The sequence below is a fragment of the Schistocerca gregaria genome, chromosome 4, assembly GCF_023897955.1.
Source record: "Schistocerca gregaria isolate iqSchGreg1 chromosome 4, iqSchGreg1.2, whole genome shotgun sequence".
In the NCBI taxonomy this organism is placed as follows: Eukaryota; Metazoa; Arthropoda; class Insecta; order Orthoptera; family Acrididae; genus Schistocerca; species Schistocerca gregaria.
In genome coordinates this window covers 448835423-448857878 of record NC_064923.1, presented here as the reverse complement: position 1 = coordinate 448857878, position 22456 = coordinate 448835423, and the positions used below count along the sequence as shown (strand labels likewise).

Genomic DNA, 22456 nt, shown 5'->3' with positions numbered 1-22456 from the left:
GATCACATAAAGAAAACATAGGAATGGTGAGCCCAAACAAAGCTGCAACTCCCCATACAAAGGCCTACTCACATCCAAAAAAGAAAATGTTATGCATCTACTGGAACAGCGACGGTGTGGTGTACTATTAATTGCTTCTCCGAGGTGTAACCATCACTGTTGATATTTATTGTCAACAACTGAGACGTCTTGCAGACGCAGTCCAAGAACAACGACCGGGAAGAGTGCATGAAGTGATACTACTCCACGATAACGCTCACTCGTATTCTGCTAGAACGACAAAAAACACTATACAGTAGTTAGGTTGGGAAATCATTCCTCACCCACCTTATTCATCTGATATTGCGCCCTCAGATTTTCACCTTTTCCGCTCTCTGTCCCATCTACATCTACATCTACATGATCACTCTACAATTCACATTTAAGTGCTTAGCAGAGGGCTCATCGAACCACAATCATACTATCTCTCTACCATTCCACTCCCGAACAGAGTGCGGGAAAAACGAACACCTAAACCTTTCTGTTCGAGCTCTGATTTCTCTTATTTTATTTTGATGATCATTCCTACCTATGTAGGTTGGGCTCAACAAAATATTTTCGCATTCGGACGAGAAAGTTGGTGACTGAAATTTCGTAAATAGATCTCGCCGCGACGAAAAAGGTCTTTGCTTTAATGACTTGCATCTCAACTCGCGTATCATATCTGCCACACTCTCTCCCCTATTACGTGTTAATACAAAACGAGCTGCCCTTTTTTTTGCACCTTTCGATGTCCTCTGTCAATTCCACCTGGTAAGGATCCCACACCGCGCAGCAATATTCTAACAGAGGACGAACGAGTGTAGTGTAAGCTGTCTCTTTAGTGGACTTGTTGCATATTCTAAGTGTCCTGCCAATGAAACGCACCCTTTGGCTCGCCTTCCCCACAATATTATCTATGTGGTCTTTCCAACTGAAGTTGTTCGTAATTTTAACACCCAGGTGCTTAGTTGAATTGACAGCCTTGCGAATTGTACTATTTATCGAGTAATCGAATTCCAACGGATTTCTTTTGGAACTCATGTGGATCACCTCACACTTTTCGTTATTTAGCGTCAACTGCCACCTGCCACACCATACAGTAATATTTTCGAAATCGATATGCAACTGATACTGGTCTTCGGATGACCTTACTAGACGGTAAATTACAGCATCATATGCGAAAAAACTAAGAGAACTGATCTGATTGTCACCCAGGTCATTTATATAGATAAGGAACAGCAGAGGTCCCAGGACGCTTCCCTGGGGAACACCTGATATCACTTCAGTTTTACTCGATGATTTGCCTTCTATTACTACGAACTGCGACCTTCCTGACAGGAAATCACGAATCCAGTCACACAACTGAGACGATAGCTTGATTAGAAGTTGCTTGTGAGGAACGGTGTCAAAAGCTATCCGGAAATCTAGAAATACGGAATCAATTTGCGATCCCCTGTCGATAGCGGCCATTACTTAGTACAAATAAAGAATGGTTCGAATGGCTCTGAGCACTATGGGACTTAACGTCTATCGTCATCAGTCCCCTAGAACTTAGAACTACTTAAACCTAACTAACCTAAGGACAACACACAACACCCAGCCATCACGAGGCAGAGAAAATCCCTGACCCCACCGGGAATCGTACCCGGGAACCCGGGCGTGGGAAGCGAGAAAGCTACCGCACGACCACGAGATGCGGGCGCGAATAAAGAGCTAGCTGCGTTGCACAAGAACAATGTTTTCTGAAACCTTAAAAGAACTGCCTTTCCAAATGAAAATGCGCTCTGAACATGACTCGAAGCGCTCTTCACGTTAAAACTACGTGATTTCTGCAGTTGCCGAATTGACAACTTACCCCAACGTTGGCACACTACTGTAAATAGCGAAGAAGAATACATTATTGATAACTAAACTCTCTGTTACGTACATCTGTTGCGTTTATTAAACTTATGGGAAAAAGTTACGAACTTATGCGCCAATCCAGTGTATACATATAAATACGAGGGTTGGAACTTAAATAGTGGCAACTATTTATTCACAACCGACACAAAATAGCCACATGTTTCCACCTGTTAGTGTCCTTCAACGAAGTCATCAGCGTTGTGTAGAACCCGTTGCCAGCGATGTGGAAGGCGTAGTATACCCTTAGCAGAGCCTGTTCTGTTGATGGTGCGAATGGAGCAGTCTAAAGTTATGGTGATCCTCGTGTACGTCTGTGATGGTGTTATCCTAACGCATTACGTTCCTCCACGGCAGACCGTCAATGCACAGTATCACTGTTCGTTTTTGGAGCATCTTTGCGAAAGAAGCGGCGACACATTTCGAGCAACCCACCTGACAATGCGCGGATGCATACAGCGCAAGCTGTGGCTGCTCTGTTTGGTCGATGGGACTGGGAAGTACTGTACCACCTATCATGCTCCCCGGACTTAAGCCCTGGTGACTTTGATTTGATTCCAAAGATGAAGTAACCACTTCGTGGCATTCGCTGTTCCAGAGATTCGACAGGCAGTAGACCGCTCCATTCGCACCATCAACAGAACAGTTTCTGCTAACGGTATACTACGCCTTCTACATCGCTGGCAACGGGTTCTACACAACTCTGGTGACTACCCTGAAGCACAGGACAGGTGAAAACATGTAACTCTTTTGTATCGGTAGTGAATAAATAGTTGCCACTATTTAAGTTCCAACCCTCGTATGTACGTATGTACAGCATGAGTCACATAAGACGTAATCACCTTTCAAATCATGATTGGTTTCAGATATCTAAACGACGTTTTCCGCAAATGATAGTATGCTGAGAGGCATGTAATATATTGTATGGATAATGCTCTGAACTTTGGTATCAACCAAGATATTGAAACAAGTATGATCTTCTTAATGGAAAGACAATTACAGTGATATGGCGCTTGATAATACTGAAGTTGAAGCCTTTCGCAAAAGAATCCGGGACATGTATTAAAATAGGAAAGCTATCTGGCCAGAGTCAGCTGTTGCACTGTAAACACCGTCAGGAAGAGCTCTCATATCAGGGTCCGATTTTATGTGCAGAGGCCTACGCTACTGAGCTAAAACGTCAGTTCCTAGACGATGTAGATACAGGAATAGCTACGATTTTTGTATATGGCACTACGGCATATGCCAGATTCTGGCACGTCAGATGGAGCTTAGGAAAACTATTTCAAATATGTGTACGTTTCCAGGTTTTTGTGGAAACAACTACAGTTACGTCAGGCAGTTTTCCGTTTAAACCCCACCCCATTGCTGCTTACCTGTCAAAGCCAAAACAGAAACATCGGTGATTCATACTTCATAATCATAACCAACCCTATGCACGGAAAAAAGAAACTACTGTATTAGCTTTCCTAGATTCTAAAAAAAACTGATCTGTCTTTGCATGAGACGCCTGAGTGCTTCTAAAAGGTAAAACGCCTCCTGTCGGACAAATGTGTGTATAGACACTACTCAAAATTATGATTATACGGAAGGTATGTTCAATAAATTAAACATGACTCACGACATGTCACTCACAAAATAAATACTTTTCTTAACGAAATGTAGTTTTGCACTTTACTTAAGTATGTAGAAAAATTGTTTACCACAATTACAAGGCTCATTTGTAGTTTCTGTTCGAGAGATACATGAACAGGTGAAAGTATACTGGATGATATGCCATTGCAGTCTGTGGCGATTCGAAGGCGAACATCACCTGCTGTATGATATTCATGATATAGTGTGCCTTTCAGTGCTCCCCACAGAAAGAAATCAAGAACCGTCAAATCATGGGACTTGCCTGGCCTTTGTACTGCAGCATTCCGTCCTACCCAACGGTCAGGTAACTTATCATTCAATATTTACGTTGCAACACGGAAGATTGAGCTGGGCAGACGTCGTGTTGGAACATGTCGCTTATACTGTGGTACCTCTTCCGGAGGAGCAGGTAGAATGTTAGTACGAAAGTGTACATACGTATTTCCATTTATCGACTCTGGTATAAAGTAAGGTTCAACAATGCAAATTCCTATGATGCCGCACTATACGTTTACGCTCCACAGTCGTTGGTATCGGTGTTGTATCTGACCAGACCAGCTCGGACTTTCCGTAGTCCAGTAGCGCATGTTACTTAAACTTACTATAACGTGGTTTGTAAATGTCGCTTCGTCGGCAAAGAGCACACGTTCAAAAAACGTATACTGTCGTCTCCCAGGCGCTTCAGGGCAAGCCGACAAAATTCTGTACTACGTTCGGAAGCACGTACTCCGAGTGCCTAATGTAGTGAAAGACGATAAGGGTGGTTCAAAATGGTTCTGAGCACTATGCGGATTAACTTCTGAGGTCATCAGTCGCCTAGAACTTAGAACTTATTAAACCTAACTAACCTAAGGACGTCACACACATCCATGCCCGAGGCAGGATTCGAACCTGCAACCGCAGCGGTCACTCGGCTCCAGACTGTAGCGCCTAGAACCGCACGGCCGGCGATAAGGGTGGGGGTCTATATCGATGCAAGATGCGAATGACTCTCTTCCTTGGCAAAACATCTCGTTCCACCATGCGGACTGATAAGCGTTGTAGCCAGAACAGCGTCTTCAGGTGCTGTGAGTTGCAGTCTTCATCCTCGTCTTCTGACGTTGGAGCTTCCTGTTGGCACTAGGGACCTAATGATGCGTGGAAATGCCTGGCGCGACGGACAGCGGCGATCAGCATAAACACTGCTGTACCTTCTTGACAGTATTTTTATTACATTAGATGTGTGAATGTAGCATGTCTAACGTCTCCACATTGGTGAACATGTCTGCATGCAAGGAATGTTGAAACAGAAATAACCTTTCGAAAGACGACACAATACCTGCTAGTTCTGCAGTGCAGACACGTAAACAATCGAAAGGCTTGATACAACGGTGTATTAGTTGGCCGCAATATTACTGCACTGGAGCGTGAAGGCATTTTTGTTGGTTTATTGTGATCCAGGGCTAAATAGGAATTGATAGTATATGGACAACTGAGCTGAAAGCATTGACAGCATGATGGGTTTTCCTCAGTCACCACTGCACTTGTTAGCCGTAACATCACGGAATGTTTCCGATAACGGCTGCACCTGGAAGTGAGGGTACTTTGTTCGACATATCATGAGTGATATTTCTCGAAAACTCAATGAACTACTTGGTAGCATATGCATAATTGTCTCGAAATCATTCACAATCTGATGCTTTTTATTTAGTCACCACTGTACCTTTTTACTGTAACGTCACCGCGTTTTTCCGATAACGCTGCGGGAGTCCAAGTGCAGTAATATCGTGGTCAGGTATTAGTAACCTGGGATGTGCCTGTTTACAACGCAAAAGCTGATTCCGGCTAGTTTACCTTTCAGTTTTACATTATTTTCAATCTCAAAATTAGCTATCATTATATCACTGCACTCGTCTTTTCAGGTGTCGTCAAAAAAGTACATCATTTTATTTAAAAAATCATTCTTACTTCAATATCTCCATCGATATAAGAGTTAAGACTCTTTATCAAATAACAAAGGTAAGCGCTCCTTCTATCATTTGGCGAAAATCTCTTTTCCATATTTGGAATCGTTCACGAAATAAAAGGGGTGTTACTTCTTACGTGATTCATCCTGTATATGTAAGTTGTATTTACATGATACCTACGAGTGACTTTTTTTCAACCTCTGATAGGCTATAAATAAAAGTTCATAGAAAACAATTATTTTAACACCAAAAGTTTGGTACACTTATGGTTACTTTTCAACATAATCACTGAAAACATTGAGACATTTATCGTACCTGTGGACAAGCTTTGCAATGCCTTCTTCAAAAAATGTTGCCGCCAATGATTTCAAATGAGCATTGACATTGTTTTGAAAATCTTCGCTGGTTTGAAAGTTTTTCCCTCCTAGCCACATCTTCAGTTTAGGGAAAAGGTGAAAGTCGCTGGGTGCCTGGTCAGGACTGTACGGCGGATGATCGAAAATGTCCCACTGAAATTGTTCAAGGAGCCGCTGGGTTGTGCCAGCAGTGCGTGGACGAGCGTTTTCATGGATCAACACTATTCCTGAAGTCAGCATTCCTCTTCGTTTGTTTCGAATGGCTCTCCGCAAACGTCACAATAACCAGCTGCATTGATAGTGGTTCTGGGCTGCATAAACTCTACAAGCAGCATACCTTTTTGGTCCCAAAACACGGTAGCCATAATCTTTCTGTTGTTGGAGGTTTGTTTGAATTTTTTTGGTGAATTTGGATGCATCCATTCTTGTGATTATCGTTTTGTTTCCGGTATGTCATTTCGGATCCAAGTTGCATCTCCAACAACATTTGATTTCAAAATGTTCTCTCCTTCATCGTGATAACAATCAAGGAAATTCAAAGCTGACGCCATTTAGTCACGTTTGAAGGCATCCTTCAACATTTTTGGAACCCAGCGAGCACAAAGTTTTTTGTAGTCTAAATTTTCAGTAACGATAGAGTGTACGACAGATCTTGAAACTTCCGGACTTTCCATAGACGGAGCAGTTATGGAGAACCTACGATTTTCTCTAACCATTCTGGCAACTCGTTCAGCAAGTTCAGCTGTAACGACAGACTTGCGTCCTTGACCCCCTTCATCATGCACGTCATTTCGGCCATCTTTAAACTTTCGGCACCGTCTACGCACTACACTATCAGTCATGAAGTTATTCTCCGATGAATTTCTGTTGCGCTATTCCCTTTTGCTCGCAGAAGCCGAATTACGCTTCGTAATTCACACTCGACGCGAGCAACAATGACGGTAGTCATGTTTACGTGGCTGTAGTGCAACGCAGACTAATGCCTTGAGGTCGGCATCGGCGGGAGTGTGTAGTGCGAGAGTTGCGCAGTAGCCTACAGCGCATTTACACTTTCTGCCGCTCCCGTAGCGTCTATACTGAGCGATCGGGGGTTGGAAGAAGAAAAAAAAAAAAAGAAGCCCTCGTATATATGTTAATTATTTATGTAAATATATGCATGTATATGTGTGGGCTCATGTAAGTAAGTTTATATTTACATGTATGAATGTATGTACATGCATATGTGTATTTAAATATGTCTATATGTACAAATGTATGTATAAATGCATATACATGTGTATGCATACAAATGTATATAATATTTATATTGTATGTAAGTATCTACAGGGTGATCTTTCCACCGTGTACAAACTCTATGGATTGATTGATGAGAGTATACGGAACAAAGAAGGTCTAATGAATTTATGCCTGGAAATATATGCTTTCCACACCAGAAACCATTTATTCATTCATACTTTGTTACAGAGACTGCACTCTAATAAGCACTCTGCCATGCAGTCACAGTTAAAAGTATGCTTGATTTTCTTCTAGAGAGTGGTACTGTTCTTCATATGTCATGCCCTAGCGCTCTCTCCTGCCATCGTAATTGGTAATGCTGTGTCCGATTCACTTCTCTGCTGACTCACCTTGTAGTGGATGTGATAGAGCACTGTACACAATGGTTCCGTATTCGAATCGAAAGCTTGCCGACGCGGTGATTACTTATGGAAAGGCAAATGGCAAAGGGCGGCGGGCAGCAAGGTTGTATCAGCAGACCTATCCCCGCCAGCAACAACCACAGCATTCATTGTTTGCAACAGTGTTCTGCTGTTTGACCGTGACATGGTGGTTTCAGAAAGCGGGAAATCATAAAGGACATATCGGAAATTTTCGGACACCAGGCTTGGAGGAAAATGTGATTAACGCTGTGGAAAGCGACTGCTGTGTCAGTACCAGGCACTTCGCCCTCCAGTACATGGTGAGCCAAACGATTGTGTGGAACATCATCCATGACAATTGTTACTATCATTATGACATACAGCGTGTGCAGGGCTTGCTAACGACAACCTTCCATGTCGGGAGCAATTTTGTCACCGGTTTCTTCACTAGGCAGGGATTTATGTCATCCATACTATTCAAAGACGAGGCCACTTTTACACGGAGTGGTATCTTCAGTATCAAAAGAGTCATCTACGTGATATATGCAGAACCCTCATGGTATGGTGACAGCGAATCTTCAGCATCGATGCAGCCGGAATTTGTGGGCTAAATAATTGGCGACATATTTTGGGACCACTCTTTCTTCCATAGTCCGAAACTGTTGACGTTTCTTTGGGTAACCTTGCCTCCCCTGCTGGAAGAAGTGACATTAGCACACTCCACTGTTAATGTCCAGACACCTCTCAATTCTGCCTTCCCTGGTCGATGGATGGGACGATGGGTTCCACTTGAATGGCCTGCTCGTTCACCGGATCTCAATCCGTGCGATATCTCGTTGTGGGTCCATCTCAGATGTGTTGTGTATGCAGAGCCGACTTAGAGGTGGAGACAAAGGAGCAACGTGTTCATCCTGCCTTTGACGCTATTCAGATGCAGCCTGGCTAATGTGAACGTGTGGGACAGAGCATAACACGGCACATACACGCGTGCATTGAGGCACATGCAAACTATTTTCAACACGTACTGTAAATGTGGCTGCATGGAACAGCTCGTATTAGACCGCAGTCTCTGTAACAATGTGTGATTGATTAAATAGTCTCTAGCACGGAAAACATGCATTTCCGGATATTAGTTCATTAGAACTTCTTTGTTCCATATCCTCTCACCGATCAATTAAATCACCCTGTATATGTGTAAGTAGATATTTATATAAGTATACAAGGTGGTCCATTGATAGTAACCGGGCCAAACATATCACGAAATAAGCGTCAAACGAAAAAAAACTAAAATGAACGCAACTTGTCTAGCTTGAAGGAGGAAACCAGATGGCGCTATGGCTGGCCCACTAGATGGCGCTGTCATAGGTCAAACGGATATCAAATGCGTTTTTTAAAAAAATACGATCCCCAATTTTTATTACATATTCGTGTAGTACGTAAAGAAATATCAATGTTTTAGTTGGACCACTTTTTTTCGTTTTGTGACAGATGGCGCTGTAATATTTACAAACATGTGGCTCACAATTTTGGACGAACAGTTGGTAACAGGTAGGTTTTTTAAATTAAAAAACAGAACGTAGGTACGTTTGAACATTTTATTTCGGTTGTTCCAATGTGCTACCTGTACCTTTGTGAACTTATCATTTCTGAGAACGCATGATGTTACAGCGTGATTACTTGTAAATACCACCTTAATGCAAGAAATGCTCAAAAAGCTGTCCGTCAACCTCAATGCATTTGGCAATACGTGTTCGCCTTCCGCGATGTTCGCACATACATTGAAAATGCGCTGACGCATGTTGTCAGGCGTTGTCGCTGGATCACGATAGCAAATATCCTTCAACTTTCCCCACAGAAAGAAATCCGGGGACGCCAGATCCGGTGAACGTGCGGGTCATGGTATGGTGCTTCGACGACCAATCCACCTGTCATGAAATATGCTATTCAATACCGCTTCAACCGCATGCGCGCTATGTGCCGGACATCCATCATGTTGGAAGTACATCGCCATTCTGTCATGCAGTGCAACATCTTGTAGTAACATCGGTAGAACATTACGTAGGAAATCAGCATGCATTGCACTATTTAGATTGCATCGATTAAATGAGGGCCAATTATCCTTCCTCTCATAATGCCGCACCGTACATTAACCCGCCAAGGTCGCTGATGTTCCATTTGCCGCAGATGCCGGCTTACGTTACCGCTGTTGGTGAATGACGCTTCGTCGCTAAATAGAACGCGTGCAAAAAATCTGTCATCGTTCCGTAATTTCTCTTGTGCTCAGTGGCAGAACTGTACACAACGTTCAAAGTCGTCGACGTGCAATTCATGGTGCATAAAAGTATGGTACGGGTGCAATCGATTTTGATGAGCATTCTCAACACCGACGTTTTTGGGATTTCCGATTCTCACGCAATTTGTCTACTACTGATGTGCGGATTAGCCGCGACAGCAGCTAAAACACCTACTTGGGCACCATCATTTGTTGCAGGTCGCGGTTGATTTTTCACATGTGGCTCAACACTTCCTGTTGACAAAAATTTTCAAATGTGTGTGAAATCGTATGGTAACTGCTAAAGTCATCAGTCCCCAAGCATACACACTACTTAACCTAAATTATCCTAAGGCGCTGCAGTTATGTACTGTGCGGCTGGACCCGGCGGAGGTTCGAGTCCTTCCTCGGGCATGGGGGAGTGTGTGTTTGTCCTTAGGATAATTTAGGTTAAGTAGTGTGTAAGCTTAGGGGCTGATGACCTTAGCAGGTAAGTCCCATAAGATTTCACACACATTTGAACATTTTTTGGAATTATCCTCAGGACAAACACACACAGCCATGCCCGAGGGAGGACTCGAACCTCCGCCGGTATCAGCCGCACAGTCCATGACTGCAGCGCCCTAGACCGCTCGGCTAATCCCGCGCGGCCGGTCCGGATACCTGGATGATGTCGTCCAGGGTACCGAGCAGCATACATAGCACACGGCCGTTGGGTATTTTGATCACAATAGCCATACATACACGATATCGAACTTTTACACTTTTGGTAAACGGTCCAATTTAACACAGGTAATGTATCACGAAGCAAATACCGTCCGCACTGGCGGAATGTTACGTGATACGACGTACCTTTACGTTTGTGACTATTACAGCGCCACCTATCACAAAGCGAATAAAGTGGTCCAACTAAAACAGTCATGTTTCTTACGTACTACACGAATATGTAATAAAATGGGTGTTCCTATTAAAAAAAGAAAAACGCAGTTGATATCCGTTTGACCTGTGGCAGCGCCAACTAGCGGGCCAACCGTAGCGCCATCTGGTTTCCTCCTTCAAGCTAGACGAGTTTCGGTCTTTGTAGTTTTTTCGTTTGATGCTTATTTCGTGAAATATTTGGCCCGGTCGCTGTAAATGGACCATACTGTAGACACACTGAGGTGGCGGAAGTCATGGGACACCTTTTAATATCGTATCAGTACTCCTTTTGTCTGGCGTAGTACAGGAGCTCGATGTGGCATGGACTCAACAAGTCGTTGCAAATTTCCTGCAGGATAATGACCCATGCTGTCTCCATGACCAACCATAATTGCGAAACTGTTGCAGGTGCAGGATCCTGTGTACGAGCTGAGCTTTCGATTATATCCCGTAAATGTTCGACGGACACATGTCGGATGATCTGGGTAACCAAATCATTCGCTCGAATTATCCAGAATGTTCTTCAAACCAATTGCCCAGTGACTTGGAGAATTCTCACTCATAAAAATTTCATCGTTGTTTGGGAATATGAATTCCACGAATGGCTGCAAATGATTTCTGAGTAGTCGAACATAATCATTTCCTGTCAATGATTGGTTCAGCAGGACCAGGGGACCCAGTCCACACCATGTAAACAAAGCCCACACCATTATGGAACCACCACCAGCTTGCAGCGTGCCTTGTTGACTATTTGGGTCCATGGCTTCGTGGGGTCTGCACCACACTCGGACCCTACGATCAGCTATTACCAACTGAAATCGGTACTCATCTGACCAAGCCACGGCTTTCCAGTCGTCTAGGGTGCATCCGATAAGGCCACGAACCCAGAAGAGGCGCTGCAGGCGATGTCGTGGCGTTAGCAAAGGCTCTCGCGTCGATCATCTGCTGCCATTGCCTATTAACGCCTAATTTTGCTGGACTGTCCTAACGGATACGTTCGTCGTATGTCCTACATTGATTTCTGTGGTTATTTCACGAAGTGTTGCTTGTCTGTTAGCACTGACAACTCTATGCAAACGCCGCTGCTATCGGTCGTTAGGTGAAGGCCATCGCCCACTGCGCTGTCCGTGGTGAGAGATAAAGCATGGAATGTGGTATTCTTGACACGTTGGATCACGAAATACGGATTTCCCTAACGTTTTCCGGTAGAAAAATGTCCTATGCGTCCGGCTCCAACTACCAATCTGCGTTCAAAGGCTGGTAATTTCTGTCGTGCCGCCATAATCATGTCGGAAACCTCTTGACATGAATCATCTGAGTCAGACAGCTTCTCCACTGCACTGCTCTCGTGTACGAGATACTACCGCCATCTGTATATGTGCATATCGCTAACTCATGAATTCTGTCACCACAGAGTATATACATACATGGAAAATGGAAATGAAGTCCCATGCTTCTTTACAGAGCGTAGGGAAACGATGCAGGAGACACGCACCGCCTTACTAGGTCCTAGTGGAGGTGGTTTGCCATGGCCTTCCTCCGACCGTAATGGGGATGAATGATGATGATGAAGACGACGCAACACCCAGTCATCTCCAGGCAGGGAAAATCCCTGACTCCGTGCTCGGGAAGCGAGAACGCTACCGCGAGACCACAAAATTTCGTCTTACACTCTCCACTGTCTCACAGCTTCGTTAGAGACATCACATCCCGAGGGTTGGTCATTTTCCGCCTAAACTGCAACAACAAGATCATGCACTGAACTTATGTGCTACGTCACGACTTTACACTCCTGCACGCTTCAGTAAGAGAAAACGAGTCCCCGTATATGAAACGATCGCAGCGTCTCCTTCCCAGACTCGTCATGGTCGTGAAATTACCGGTGGAAGAGAGGAAACCGGAATAGCACTGTCGTAACAGCAGGGCCTTGATTTCTAAGGTACGTGACCCTCAACACTGGATTCGCGCTCGTTCCCTTTCTGATCTCTAGCGGCTAGGCCAGTGACGAGCGGTGTGGTTACCCACCTGAACTGGCAGCGGCGAACTGCATGAGTACCCCGCGCATGCGCGGCTCCATGTTTGCAGATGAGTGGCTGCGGTGGCGGCCGGCTCACGGCGCATACTGGCCCCAGCGCATAAGCTGCCGACCCAGCCGCCAACGGTTCCCCCACCACCCGCTTAGCGTCCGCGCTCCTTATCGCACAGACCGAAGAAAACTACGAGGCCTAGTGCAGTGGCGGTATGTTTGACAGCGTGTGGCGATAATCGAATACCTCTCAGCGGTAGCACCTTACCGACGATATCTTCTGAAGCTGCCGCCAACGCAAACGTCAGTCTTGCGATTGGGTTTTTCAAGCCCTCCTCATAGCGTCACAACGATGTTTAAAACTCGTTCTTTATCAGTCTATACGTGTTGCGTACGTCGTACTTCGTTGCCGAATGGATTTGAAGTGAGGCATGTTGCGTACTTCAAAAATCTATCACTCGTGTTAAATCTGTACTATAAAATTTCTTGTTTGACTGTTGGTGTGCTGGCCGGTGTGGCCAAGCGGTTCTAGGCACTCCAGTCTGAAACCGCGCAAACGCTACGGTCGCAGGTTCAAATCTTGCCTCGTGCATGGATATGTGTGATGTCCTTACGTGAGTTACGTTTAAAAGTTCTAGGGGACTGATGACCTCACATTATAAATCCCATTGTGCTCAGAGCCATTTAAACCATTTTGAACTGTTAATGCATCGTAATCGTATTTTTGTGGTTGAAATGTGGGTCAACAAGGCATTAGCATAATCATGTGTCTTAAACCTCACGAAAGTAACTTCTTCAAAGTGGGCATCAGATTTGTTGAATGACATTATTCCACAGGCTGTTGGACCTCTTCTTACTCACACAACTCTACAGCTGTGGTAAAACAAAAGTAGCTTTCGTATGATACGTCACTACCAAGGAACATAATTCGATAAAACTTAGGCTGTCCATAGGAAGATAAGGTACAGTATAACAAAGAAGATAGCAGAAATGAGGAGAACAGAAATGAGACTTTTGATCGCATAGAATAACTACACTGAATTCATGTCGATTAGTTCTAACACTGAAATGTCAAAGAAACTGGTATAGGCATGCGTATTCAAACCCAGAAAAATGTAAACGGCGCTGCGATCGACAACGCTCATATAAGACAAGTGTCTGGCGCAGTTGTTAGATCGGTTACGGCTACTACAATGACAGGTTATCAATAATTAAGTATATAGTCGGCGCACGGGTGATGGGACACGGCATCTCCGAAGTAGCGATGAAGTGGGGATTTCCCTGTAAGACCATCAGACGAGTGTACCGTGAATATCAGGAATTCGGTAAAACATCAAATCTCCGACCTCGCTGCGGCCGGAGAAAGATCATGTAGGAACGTGACCAACGACGACTGAAGAGAATCTTTCAAAGTGACAGAAGTGCAACCCTTCCGCAAATTGTTGCAGATTTAAATGCTGGGCCTCAACAAGTATCAGCGTGCGATCTATTCAACGAAACATAATCATTATTGGCTTTCGAAATGAAAGGCCCACTCGTACACCCTTGATAACTGCACGACACAAAGCTTTACGTCTCGCCTGGGCCCGTTAACACCGACTGTTGATGACTGAAAACATGTTGCCTGGTCGATCGAGTCTCGTTTCAAATTGTATCGAGCGGATGGGCCTGTACGGGTATGGAGTTAACCTCATGAATCCAAGGACCCTGCATGTCAGCAAGGACTGTTCGAGTTGGAGGAGACTCTGTAATGATGTGGGGCGTGTGCAGTGGGATTGGTATATCTAGATACGACTTTGACAAGTGACACGTACGTAAGCATCCTGTCTCATCACCTGCATCCAGTCTCGTTCATTGTGCATTCCGACGCATTTGGACAATTCCAGCAGGACAATGCGACACCCCAGATGCCCAGAATCGCTCCAGGAATACACCCTTCTGAGTTTAAAGACTTCAGCTGGCCACCAAACTCCCAAGACGTGAACATTATTGAGCATATCTGTGATGCCTTGCAACGTGCTGTTCAGAAGAGATATCCACCCCGTCGTAATCTTACTGATTTATGGACAGACCTGCAGGATTCATGCTGTCAGTTCCCTCCAGTACTACTTCAGACATTATTCGAGTCCATGCCACGTCTTGTTCCGGCACTTCTGCGTGCTCGCAGTGGCCGTACATGGTATTAGGTAGGTGCACCACTTTCTTTGGCTCTTCAGTGTATTTAAACAAGAGAACTATTCCAATAAGTAGGTTTGATATAGAATCCTATTTTGTTTCGTTGATAGATGATCTCCTGTTATTAATTATGTACAGGGTGGTTCAGCTGCTCCTACCGCTGGGTTGTATGCAACCCACAAAGCTGTCAAATACCACGAGCAAGATTCATATTCTCTAGCTCGCTACAAACAAACTATTAGTTCTGGAGAAAAAAATTCACAGGACCTTTTTGTGAGAAATTTAATATAGCTAAATTTTGTACTGTGATGCGTTTCCGCTAGAGGCCATAGTTTTCGAGTTATTAAAAAAACCGTACAATAGCGACCTTTAAACGCGTTTTTATTGACAAACTCGAAAACCCGGGCCACCAGCGAAAACGTATCGCAGAATAAAATGTAATTATATTAAAGTTCCTACAAAAAGACTCAGTTCGTTTTTTCTGTAAGACTAATAGTGCCCGTGTTGCGAGCGAGATAATGTAAAAATCTTGCGCTTGATATTTGATGGTGTTCTGGTCTGCACAAAACACAGAGGTAGGGAAGCTAAATCACCCTATATGGTTAAGTGGTTGATCCATGACTCATCTTTCATCACGGCCACCATTTCCTAATTAGTATAATTCATCTTGCACAGTTTTTAAGTACACGAACCTTTGAAAGTATGCGTAGTACTAATGATCATTAGCAGTAGCTCGACTTTAAAGAGTTTGAATTTTGATGTGGGGTACTCTTAAACATTAGTATGATGATTACTGCTTAACTTACCGCAATTACTCCTTTCTCCCCTACTGCCGATGACCAACAACGAATCTATCAAAGGTACATAGTGAAGAGAGACACAACGTCTAAACTTGCTAATTAGTCCAGTTAACTGATCATTTTATGAATTAAGAAGTCATAATTAGTCACCACTGTTATTGCCTTGCCTACAAGGTTTTCTGCCATTTGTCGCACTGACATCAGTCTATTAAAAAAAGTCAGCAGAACAGCGGATACGGTGAAAGCATTTTCCCCACAAAAGGGGAGTAAGATGTTTAGCTAAGTCATCTTTCGGTGCGCCAATTTTGCTCACAGTTGGTCGTAATCGCACGGCTTTCTTGTGGATCTTCGGAGGATCATACGAGGGCTGGAAGTTTAATAGTTATTTACAGCTCGTACAAAATAGATACGTGTTTCAAATTTTACTGTCCTTCAACGTAGTCAGCAGCATAGTGTATAAGCCGTTGTTAACGATGTGGAAGTCGTAGGATACTCTTAGCAGTGTCAGTTGTGTTGACACTTCGGGCGGCGCGATCTATTGCCAGACGAATTTGTAGCAGTTCTGAAGCGAATGCCGTGAGGTGTTGCCTTCAGTTTAGAAATCGAACTCCCGAGGGCTTAAGTCAGGGGAGTGCAGTGGGTGGTATAGCACTTAGCAGCCCATCAGTCAAACAAATCAGTAACAGCTTGCACTGTACGTGCTTGAGCATTGTCCTGCGCAATGATGGTCAGGTACTGCTGAAAGTGTCATCACTTCTGTCTCTCAGCTAGTCGTAGGGTATGTTCCAAAAATGAACAGCATAGAGACAGAAGTGATGACACTTTCTGCAAGACCTGACCATCATTGTGCAGGACAATGCTCAAGCACGTACAGTGCAAGCTGTTACTGATTTGTTTGACTGATGGGTTGCTAAGTGCTCTAACACCTACTGCACTCCCCTGACTTGAGCCCTTGTGAGTTCAACACGATTTCTGAACTGAAGGAAACACCTCACGGCATTCGCTTCAGAACTGATATAAACTCGTAGGGCAATAGACAGTGCCGCTCGAACTGTCAACAACTGGCACTGCTAAGAGTTTCCTACGACTTCCATATCGTTGGCAACGGGTTGTACACAATGCTGGTGACTACGTTGAAGATCAGTAAAACTCTGAAACACGTATCTATTTTGTTCGAGCTGTAAATAAATAGTTGCCACTACCAAAGTTCCAATCCTCGTATAATGTGTATAAAATAGAGCTGTCTGGTCTTATTTAATTAAGACCATGGAAATGATGAATTTTGTATGTTTTCAGTAGAAGGTTATTAGCTCAGTACACAATTCAGAATTCAGATTTTGCCTGGGAATCAAAGATCGGAACACAGCCATTTCTAAAACTATAACCTCTTTGTATTAGGAAGAAAAAATATGGACAGAACTTTCGCAGGAGGAAAACGAAGTTACTTTTGGTATGCGTTTAGGATTCTTGAAATTTTCTTTGTTTTCAACTTTGTAGCGTCGTCCAAATGGTATGATGTTTCGGCGGTCTGGTGTGCTGCCGTCTCCATGCTGTACTGATGATTGACTGCCTGTCATACCGGGATTCTGATTGGCTTTGCTAACGTATCATCTTATCAGTCGTCCCCGGTCCGCTGCACTGCGGTCTGTTGAGACGGAAGTTCGAGAAACGGAGCAGCGAAGACAGCTAAGGTCAACGGTTGCGGCAGACCAACAGCCAGCCGAGTCTCGCAAGCCAAGGAACTAGTATCGCGGTGGCGCAGGTAACACGCAGTTCACAAGACTTTGAACAAACGTCACGTCATTTTGAAAGACGAAAAATGTTGTCCATCGGCTTTCACGATCGTTCGATTCGCAAAATGCGAGGCGAACATGACGTGCAGGATAGTAACATTCACCTCGAGTACAGAGAACTGGAGGTTACGCTTTATCTGTACTGCTGGGTACGTTAACCCCGGAGTTACATCGTTTATACATGTGTTTATTTCTGCATTTATGTGGAATGGACTGTGGATAAGGGAGAGCTAAGTGTTGGCAAGAATTAACTCCGAGACTTACTTAAAAAGTTGTATTAACTATTTTTCCAAATACGGCTTCACCAGCCCGAAAGTGAGACGACTTACTGATTTACAAGGAAAAAAAGAAAAGAAGTCTGAAACCAACCAACATTGAATCCAATGACGTACATGCTCAACAGCGTTCATTAGGGTGTCTCAAGTAAGTAAGCTTATTTTTAGAAACGCTGGTGACTAGTTTTTGCAGTTGGTGTGTAGTTAGAAAGCATGGGTTACCATTCTAACAGACGAAATAAAACAGCAGTTCTCTTATCTTCTTTCTAATGAATAAGTGCTGTTTCAGAACACCAGCACGTTGAGGATCTCTCGAAAAAGAGTCGCTATTGATAAAATTTGTTGTAATAAAATGCGGAAGCATAATATTGGTGGTTAAAGATGTGCTTTAATTGAAGACGTTTGTTTGGAAACAAGAGCTCTGAAAAAACCATTTCGTAAATTGTCTTTTATACACTTTATAGATGACTAAGACCAACTTACCTTTTAATTCTGTTGAAAATTAGTCTGTCTTTTCTAAGATTTTTATTTTGACTGGTAGTTAGCTTAACTAGATGATCAAAGTGTGAATATTTATCCGCTTTTGTATGTTTCAGGCTTAATTTATAAATTATTGTCAATGACAACTCACACCTGAGAGAGACAGGCAGACACACACACACACACACACACACACACACACACACACACACACACACACACACACACACAAAGAGAGAGAGAGAGAGAGAGAGAGAGGGGGAGAGAGAGAGAGAGCAGTCCTATAAGCACACAAAAAATTTGTTTAGAGGGGGAGGTGAACTGCCTCCATGCAACCCTATATCCTGTAACTCAACGTATATAACCCGCATACCACGATTCACCACTGGATTCTCACCCAGTGTACTATAACTTCAAGATAACTAAAACTTTCACTGCCGATACGTCACTATGTGACGTTTAATTATGACAAATCGAACCAAGAATCAGGTGCTTTTATAAATCTTCAATGTGCCGTTGCCTTTAAAGGGCAAAAATCCATAACATGCAAGTCACGATATGAAATCCAGTATAGTGTCTCCACGTACTTCGCAACGAACGCTAACAAGTCCCTAACAGCTGCTGCGGTCTTCGGTAACTGCAAGGTCTACGGGTAACTGCGAGTGACGTCAAAATGACGTCATGCTCGCACAAGACAACAGAAGAGGCGGATGCAACCAGAACGCACGCCGCAGCGCCCCGGGAACCGGTAACGTACCGGAGAGCCATGGAGTGTTTTATGCAGCGGGGAAGAAAGAAAAAAAAAGTCTTCAGTGTCATAATCTATTTAAATTATTTATTATATACAGGGTGATTATTTCAACTAAATACACTGAAATATCTCGAAAACTACACATCGGATGAAACAAAGTTATAATTCCAATTTGTTTGTCTCGGATAGGGCATTCAATGATACCATACGCGACCCTCCACTCTACCCCGTGCGTGGTAAATGGATATGCCGTGGGGCTAGGGCCTCCCGTCGGTTAGACCGTTCGCCTGGTGCAAGTCTTTCGAGTTGACGCCTCTTGCGTGTCGATGGGGATGAAATGATTATCATAAGCACAACACAACACTCAGTCCCTCAGCAGAGAAAATCTCGAACCCAACAGGGAATCGTACCCGGACCGTTATGTATAACATTCCGCCGCGCTGATCACTCAGCTACCAGGGGCAGACCCCGTGCGTGGTGGCTGGGGGCAACTTCGAAATCTTCGATGGGAACCCCCATTTTTTTTATTGGTGATTACGATTCTATGGCAACATCACATAATTTTAGTTTGACGCATTTTCTTCTTTTCGCCACAGACGGCGCTGTAATCAAAGGAATAGAAATGGGTAAACAATCGTTCAAAATGGTTCAAATGGCTGTAAGCACTATGGGACTTAAGATCTGAGGTCATCAGTCCCATAGACTTAGAACTACTTAAACCTAACTAACCTAAGGACATCACACACATCCATGCCCTAGGCAGGATTCGAACCTGCGACCTTAGTAGCAGCTTGGTTCCGGACTGAAGTGCCTAGAACCGCTCGGCCACAGCGGCCGGCTACACAGTGGTAATATACGACGTTCTACTCAATGGTCCTTGAACATCCAATGGCACGTGCGTCCCCACCTCCGTGCTGCAAGTGTAGAACAGGTCGGTATTTCATAAGTTCTAATTGGAAACTCCATTCGCAACGTTGTCTAACATGGGACTACTCGACGTGCCAACGTGACCGCGTAGCGAGCTACGACGTACCGTACAGGCGGTACACTGCGACCGGGGCCGACGTATCTTGCAGACGTAGGACGGATAGCGGCTCTAAACATGACAATACTTGCTCAGCGTTTATTGCATGTACTATCATTTGGAGAACAGACGCGGAAGTGGCCGAGGGAGGACTCGAACCTCCGCCGGGAGCAGCCGCACAGTCTACTAGGTCATTTATATATATTGTGAAAAGCAATGGTCCCATAACACTCCTCTGTGGCACGCCAGAGGTTACTTTAACGTCTGTAGACGTCTCTCCATTGATAACAACATGCTGTGTTCTGTTTGCTAAAAACTCTTCAATCCAGCCACACAGCTGGTCTGATATTCCGTAGGGTCGTGCTTTGTTTATCAAGCGACAGTGCGGAACTGTATCGAACGCCTTCCGGAAGTCAAGGAAAATAGCATCTTACGTCAGATAAGGCTGACAGACAACATTAACAGGGCACAAAGGCAAGTGCAAATGTCACAGGCTTACTTGACTGGAGGGGGAGTAACAGAATCGTTAATAATAAACTAAATAAACATCTATATATTACGAAGGAAACTTAAGTCAACTCCTTCACACCACAGAATTTTTTTCTGTACAGGTCTTCTATTTCCTGTTGTCGTGTGTATGTGTGTGTGTGTGTGTGTGTGTGTGTGTGTGTGTGTGTGTGTGTGTGTTGTAATGTGGACGTTCTGTCATTTGAACAACGCATGCGGTGTGCTTACGTCTGTAAAATGCCATCTGACATAAAGATGTTCACAACCTTGTAAAAGAACAAAGGAGAGCGAGCTTTCTCTGGAAAACGGTCGGCATACAAGTCAACAACAGCCCCAACATTTCTTCTACAGTCTCTGTAAATCACCTTCATTTCAGTTATTTTCTGCAGTTAAAACATTCATAGTCCACTTCCGCGTCTGTTCTCCAAATGATAGTACATGCAATAAACGCTGAGCAAGTATTGTCATGTTTAGAGCCGCTATCCGTCCTACGTCTGCAAGATACGTCGGCCCCGGTCGCAGTGTACCGCCTGTACGGTACGTCGTAGCTCGCTACGCGGTCACGTTGGCACGTCGAGTAGTCCCATGTTAGACAACGTTGCGAATGGAGTTTCCAATTAGAACTTATGAAATACCGACCTGTTCTACACTTGCAGCACGGAGGTGGGGACGCACGTGCCATTGGATGTTCAAGGACCATTGAGTAGAACGTCGTATATTACCACTGTGTAGCCGGCCGCTGTGGCCGAGCGGTTCTAGGCACTTCAGTCCGGAACCAAGCTGCTACTAAGGTCGCAGGTTCGAATCCTGCCTAGGGCATGGATGTGTGTTTGTCCTTAGGCTAATTTAGGTTAAGTAGTGTGTAAGCTTAGGGACTGATGACCTTAGCAGTTAAGTCCCATAAGATTTCACACACATTTGAACATTTTTGACCTAGTAGATAGTATCGGAAGTTCCATGCGGCTTTTCGCGGATGATGCTGTAGTAAACAGAGAAGTTGCAGCATTAGAAAATTGTAGCGAAATGCAGGAAGATCTGCAGCGGATAGGCACTTGGTGCAGGGAGTGACAACTGACCCTTAACGTTGACAAATATAATGTATTGCGAATACATAGAAAGAAGGATCCTTTATTGGATGATTATATGATAGCGGAACAAACACTGGTAGCAGTTACTTCTGTAAAGTATCTGGGAGTATGCGTGCGGAACGATTTGAAGTGGAATGATCATATAAAATTAATTTTTGGAATGGCGGGTACCAGGTTGAGATTCATTGGGAGAATCCTTAGAAAATGTAGTCGATCAACAAAAGAGGTGGCTTACAAAACACTCGTTCCACCTATACTTGAATATTGCTCATCAGTGTGGGATCCGTACCAGGTCGGGTTGACAGAGGAGATGGAGAAGATCCAAAGAAGATCGGCACGTTTCGTCACAGGGTTATTTGGTAACCGTGACAGCGTTACAGAGATGTCTAGCAAACTCAAGTGGCAGACTCTGCAAGAGAGGCGCTCTGCATCGCGGTGTAGCTTGCTCGCCAGTTTTCGAGAGGGTGCGTTTCTGGATGAGGTATCGAATATATTGTTTCCTCCTACTTATACCTCCCGAGGAGATCACGAATGTAAAATTAGAGAGATTCGAGCGCGCACGGAGGCTTTCAGACAGTCTTCTTCCCGCGAACCATACGCGACTGGAACAAAAAAGGGAGGTAATGACAGTGGCACGTAAAGTGCCCTCCGCCACACACCGTTGGGTGGCTTACGGAGTATAAATGTAGGTGTAGATGTAGATGTAGTGAGGTGGAGAAGTGCTGACAAGGCTAGACTCGCGTTCGTGTGGAGCTGATACAAATCACTGTGCACCCACAGTGATTTAGGTTTTTCCTATTCCCGAAATGCTTGTTTAAGCAAGACCAGTTCCTTTCCAAAGATTATCCAAACT

The 22456-nt window shown here is 44.2% G+C and overlaps 1 protein-coding gene across 1 annotated transcript in view; it reads right to left on the bottom strand.

The window, feature by feature from the left end:
* Positions 1-12813, bottom strand: part of LOC126365855 (facilitated trehalose transporter Tret1-like) — a 117952-nt gene extending 105139 nt beyond the window's left edge. Inside the window, exon 1 of the mRNA XM_050008518.1 lies at positions 12710-12813. Within this exon, the coding sequence (XP_049864475.1) occupies positions 12710-12761 (52 nt within the window). The 5' untranslated portion in view covers positions 12762-12813. The remainder of the gene's footprint in view (positions 1-12709) is intronic.
* Positions 12814-22456: the final 9643 nt, after the last annotated feature.